The sequence below is a fragment of the Ruditapes philippinarum genome, unplaced genomic scaffold, assembly GCF_026571515.1.
Source record: "Ruditapes philippinarum isolate M1 unplaced genomic scaffold, ASM2657151v2 ctg1542_1_1_1_1, whole genome shotgun sequence".
Taxonomy (NCBI): domain Eukaryota; kingdom Metazoa; phylum Mollusca; class Bivalvia; order Venerida; family Veneridae; genus Ruditapes; species Ruditapes philippinarum.
The window spans coordinates 169,860-175,859 of record NW_026866829.1 but is presented as its reverse complement, the minus strand read 5'-3'; the positions used below and the strand labels follow the sequence as shown (position 1 = coordinate 175,859).

At 32.2% G+C, this 6,000-nt stretch overlaps 1 protein-coding gene across 29 annotated transcripts in view; it reads left to right on the top strand.

The window, feature by feature from the left end:
• The first annotated feature begins 3,765 nt into the window (after window positions 1-3,765).
• The window catches only part of LOC132733823 (ankyrin repeat domain-containing protein 26-like), an 83,611-nt gene continuing 81,376 nt past the window's right edge, over window positions 3,766-6,000 (top strand). For 20 of the 29 annotated variants that reach the window (XM_060720525.1, XM_060720518.1, XM_060720523.1 and 17 more), the window contains exons 1-2: window positions 3,766-4,059; window positions 5,624-5,738. In XM_060720525.1, the coding sequence (XP_060576508.1) occupies window positions 3,839-4,059; window positions 5,624-5,738 (336 nt within the window). In that variant the 5' untranslated portion in view covers window positions 3,766-3,838. The remainder of the gene's footprint in view (window positions 4,060-5,623; window positions 5,739-6,000) is intronic. The other 9 variants (XM_060720545.1, XM_060720543.1, XM_060720544.1 and 6 more) reach the window with 3 other exon arrangements.

The following is a 6,000-nucleotide window of genomic DNA, read 5'->3' as shown; positions in this document are numbered from 1 at the left end:
CTGAATACATAATAACAAAATATGCATGAAATATGTTTCATCAAAAGGTAATTTGGCCTTGAACTTTTAACCTATTTTTAAATGAAGTAATATTATTTACAAGAAATTATATGCATGGAATCAGGTACGTATATTATGTATGTTAATATACGTACCTGATGGAATAGGTCCAGCATGTAGCCTGGGGTTCTGTGTAATCACAGTAGTGTGGTAAGGTATGGTAGTGTAACCGTAATTTGGAACATACTGTTTTCGAAAGGTACAAAATTTAGTTCGGGCAAACACAAACTGCCTTGTGAAAAATGTAATCATTGCGCAAGGGTTAACTAATGGACCTCGTCATGAGGGACGTAAATGTGGCAATTCTCTTGGTATCGCAAGGTGTGTAAAAAAAAGTTTAACCAAAACAAGTCATAATGTATCATCACAATAATGTCAATAACCAGGTATCACAAGGTGTGCAAAAAATAAAGTTTAACAAAAGTGATAAGGTATCATCGCAATAATGTTAATAATCTAAAAAAAATTTGCAAATCCATTGTATCGTCGGTAACTCCAAGGTCACAAGGGTCGCAAAGGTTCACAAGAAAGCAGATGTCCAAATGTTAAAATTGTAGGCACAAAATCAGGTCAATGGTGCTAAAGTTTAGTGTGTTTAAAAATGCTGTAAAATTGTAAGCAAATATTAAAAATACAAATTAATGCTCTTATGGTAAAGGGAAAGTAGGGCACAGTTTTAAGTAGTAAAACAACTTCCACAAAAAGCTGTAAAGTAACTTCCGCCAGCAGTGCTAGTTTCAAAAGCTAGCGCTGGGTTTTTAGTATTGCCAAAGTTATTCAGTAGTTCTAGTAGGTCCTGGGGCTAAGTCCCACTGGCTAAATAAAAAACAGTACCTATAAATAAACTAAGTTCTATTAAGGAACATGGGCAATACTAAAGGTAAAATTCCCAATAAGTAAAAAGGTTCTTCAAATAAGTCTAAATATACCATCAGGTGGTCTCGGGGGTGTTGCAGTAACCAGGGCCAGGTTTAAAAAAACATTCTTCTGGTATGGCAGGGGTCAAAATAGTGCAAGGCATGTAACAACATGTAAAATTGCATTTGCAGCATAAAAACTAATGGTCATGGGCAGGTTGGCACAACAGGTCCTGTTCTAAAAATTCAAAAAAAAAAACGTTAAGGTTACAGCCAAACCAGCTGTGGTGCCTTTAATGCTGTTAGGCAATCTTATTAAAAAATAACAAAAGCCTAAAATATTAACAAGTACAAATGTGCAATGCTAAGTTTGTTGCTTTCTTGTTCTGTGTTAATGTGGCTGCTGTGGTGTAAAAGGTAGCTCCATAAATCTGTAGTTAACACTCAGGTTTGGTATAAAGGTGTAAGCTGCAATCGGCTTAAAAACTAAACGCTGGCCACTGTTAAAACAGTGCCTGAAAAGGTAAAATATCTAAAATATCAGTTATCCAGTTAAGCTATCTGTCAATAACTTGTCAAATAGGCATTTGGCAAATTACTGTTGCACAGGCTAATGCCTGCCCACTTATAATCTGTGTTTACAGGCCAATGCCTGTAAAGGCAGTTTTGTGGGTACTGGTTTAAAACCCAGGAGTGGACTTAAATCTCGGGTTTCCGCACTTCCAGTAAAAAAACTTCATCTTTAAAGTCGGGGGGAGTGTGGTAAGGTATGGTAGTGTAACCGTAATCCGGAACATACCGTTCCCGAAAGGTACAAAATTTAGTCCGGGCAAAACAAAAACAATTCCTAGCTGCCATCTTGTAAGAAGGTAATTAAAACAGCAAAATAAATCCAAAAAAATCTAAAAAATATAAATGGTCATCTGTACAAAAAAAGTGTTTCAAGGTAAGCAAAACACTTTAGTACTTAATGTTTATTGGAAAATATTTAAATCTAAATATCATATATCTTCTATTATATAAAAGAACTTTTCCAAAACTGTTTGTCACAAATTTATCTCAATAGATCCAATTTAAACATCATTTTTTAAAACTATTTCCATTAAATTGTCTGCCATTTTGGGTGATTTCATAGAATGTTACTATGGTATTATAGTAATCCCAAAAAAATGCAAGAGTTGAAGGATAGATGGGTAAAAATCTTCAAATTAAGTAATGAAAAACTTTCAACAGTTAATTTGCTATAAATTCATACTATAGGAACAAACAATATGCCCATATATGGGATTATTACATATTTTAATTGACTGTGTAAAAACAATTATAAGCGAAATATAGTAGATCTAGTCAAATATGAACATTTTATAAAATAGTTTTTTTACCATGAATACATCCATTATTTACAAAATTACATTTAAATAAATTTATTGGCAGATGCTATGCAATTAAGAGAGACAGTTTTGAAAAATAGAAGCATTGTCATGCGTTGCTTTAACTAGCAGTCGCAGAAAATGTAAATAGTTATTAAAATATACTGTGATATCATATACTGTGCTCCTCTTAGGTCACGGTTCTTAACACTTAAAACAGTAAAGAACACAAACAATAAACTCACACTACAAAAACAGTCATAAACTGTATCATTTAGTCATTTTTCTGCTACATTGTATATGACACAAGGAAGCAACAATATATTCAATCAAAATTAGTTTTAATTTGTCAGATGTAGACCGTGTGTCGGCCATTTTGAAAACAGTATGTCATCATTTAACTCGCGGTAATGGTGTTTTATTTCAGTTTTTTCATGTTTCAGTTATAATTAATGTTATTTTGCATAATTTTAAATATTAAAATTATCTTTACATTGCAACTCAAAATTTTTTTTTTCAACAAACAAGAACATTTAGAAAATGATGATTGTTTCAGACGTATGCACAAATTTAATGGACTATGGTTGTTTTTTGCAGAAGTTTGTAAAATGTTGCTCAGTTTTACGTAAAAATCTATAGATTTAAATTATTTTGCACAAAAACTTTGTTGTTAAGGTGTTTGAATAAAATATGTCAATTCTGACCAATTTTAACACTGGCCACATGAAAATATGCCATTACCGCGAGGTAAGTGACGACGCGGACATAGCGATGTTGTGTATAGAACCCGTAGCGTGATATCATAGGAACAGAGTTAACAGTAATTACGACATTTAAGCACTGTGCTTATTAATCAGTAGATTTTTATTGGACAATAACATAGTGATCGACTGTTACGCCCTAATAAACCTATGTTGCCTGTCCCATTCCAAGGTATAAGATAGGATAGGCACACCTGTCCCATTCCAAGGTATAGGATAGGATAGGCACACCTGTCCCATTCCAAGGTATAAGATAGGATAGGCACACCTGTCCCATTCCAAGGTATAGGATAGGATAGGCACCCCAAAATACACAATTTTCCAAACAAAGGGAAAGGAAACATTTATGGACAGTCAATTAAATTGAAGGTAATTATTTTATAGTGCATTGACGACTGATTAAAACTCACACCAATAGATGATGGTTTAGATTAAAAATAGCCCTTTGTCCTTGACATGCTTGAGGGCCTTGTGCAGTAGTGGAGCAAAGCATTTAAGACTCACAGGGCAATTTTTACCTATCACCAGGGCCGATAAAAGGCTTCATACCAAATCCAAATACCCTGTTTTTTTTACCTAATTTCAAAACAGCAGCAGGGAAAGGCCCTCATAAAATAACAATGATGATTATTGCAGACGAAAGTAATATTTTGAAATAAACTATAGTGGAATGCGATCCGTGTCATTTTGAACGCTGTGTAAACTATGTTATTCAAGCGTCTAAGTATTCATGACCGAATCAAAATAGTCAATGGAGGATTTACAATTTTGGCGTGGTTAGAAACGAAAAATGAAGAAGTTTAAAGGAATATTTAAGGGTAAAACTACAAAAGGCTTAAACACCTCAGGTTCTGGATCTATTGGAGGTGCAAGTGGTTCACATAATTTAAATAGCTATGACTTAAAAGAAAAAGATTTACCGAAAATTCACAAAGCAGCTTGGACTGGTGACATTTCAAAAGTTAGACAACTTGCTAAGAAAGATCCGACAGCTTTGGACAAAGAGAACAGGTAAATGAATAAATAAATGAATAATAGTTGTGAATTAAAATAATGAGTTGTGGAATGCCTACTCTTTATATCTTGCAGATTTTATTGGCAAACGTAAATTATTTTATGAACATGAAGAGACATGATCATATTGAATTAGTCTAACTATCAATTTCAGAACTATTACTTAAAATATAGATTGCATCTATTTAAATAATGGGAAATATTGAAATCTTGAATCTTATCTTCCATGATGAAAAATGTAACTTTGGCTGTGACTGACACTGTCAAACAAATGAATTTTAAAAGTATGCCCAATCTCAATATTCACTTTAGTTCTTTGAAATTATTGGTACAATTGTATAAATATAGCTTACTTTAGATTTTGGAACAATCCAGGAATTACAGAAAGACACAGAACTATAGTTTTATAAACCTAAATCACTATAAATTAAAAAAAAAAAGGAAATCAGTCATTTTATAATTTATTAATACAGAAAAGATGTTATAATAGATATTTATTCAGCTATATCCTGGAATAGACCCAGGGTCTAAACCAGGAGTATATATACATGTGTAAGGTTCATTCCATTTTCATTAGGGTATTAATATACAAGTTTTACTTCTGAAATACACATAGGGGTATAATCCAGGAGATTGCCTTTTGATATATATTTTGGTATCTATAATAATAATGAACTGTAAATCCATACTGTTCTAAATTTTTCATCATTATCAGAGACAGATAACATCTATGTCTCTGTCATTATTTGTCTTTGTCATATGATTTATTTACTTTCATGAATTAGGATGCAGTTGCAAGTATAAAGATAGTGTGTATAAGATAATAAAAGTGAAAATTGGTTAATGTTATAGACCTCTGTTAACTCCTAAATCAGTAAATGACTAATTTTTCTGTTTACGTTTACTTTGAAAGAGAATTAAGTCATATTTCGGTATCTTTGGTTAGATATCTTGGAAATCTATTAACTGCTAATTTCATTATCTTTTGTGAAATATTGGTTTTTTTGGTTTGTTTCTTATTCTGAGTACCATATTGCTCCATAACAAATTTTAGAAAATTACTAATACTAAACTACTTCAGAAGTGTATGTGAGTGTTGGGCCAAGTCTGAGTTGTTAAGCCTTAAGGTGTCAGTCTCTGAACCAAAGGATTGTGGATCAGACCGCTTCTGGGGTCACAACTGTGTGTCTCCTTATATCACACTAGTTCTAGCATAGTTCAAAGTCTCAAGCTAAATATGTTTCAAATTCAATAAAAATGTTACAAGGGATGATGTTTGAATGTTTGGCTTGTCAACATATTTCTAGTTTTCAAGATGGATTTAAAAAGATAGTTAAATCATTAATTCCCTTTAGAAAAAAAATTATGATGTTTTATTTAGGATTTGTTGTTGGTGTTTATGTTGTTCAACTCATGTACATGTATGGATCATGAACATATGGGTTGCTTTTGGAAACTATTCCATATTTTAAAATCATTAGGCTATTTAGATAAAAAAAAAGTTATATACATGTAATGATATAAACATGTAATGATTTAATTTTGTTATATGATATTTCAGGACTCCACTTCATCTTGCCTGTGCACAGGGTCATGCTGATGTGGTCGAGGCACTACTGGAATGGAATGCCAGAGTCAATGTGGGAGACAACCAGGGAAAGACACCTTTGATGAAAGTAAGGCATAGCTAAATCAATGTCTTTTAAGAATGTACAGTAATGTTTATATGAACCTTATCTATGATTTTTAGTGATCTAAACATTAATATTTTATGAAATTTCTTTAGCAGAACTATTTTATTCAAAATTATAGCTTTAATAGGATCATAATATTATCATAATGGTACAAATGATGAAGGTCAAGTATTGACTGATTTGAAACTAGTAACATTAATAAGATATTGTAAACCTGTCCTGGTGTTGATGCTTGAACTTATTT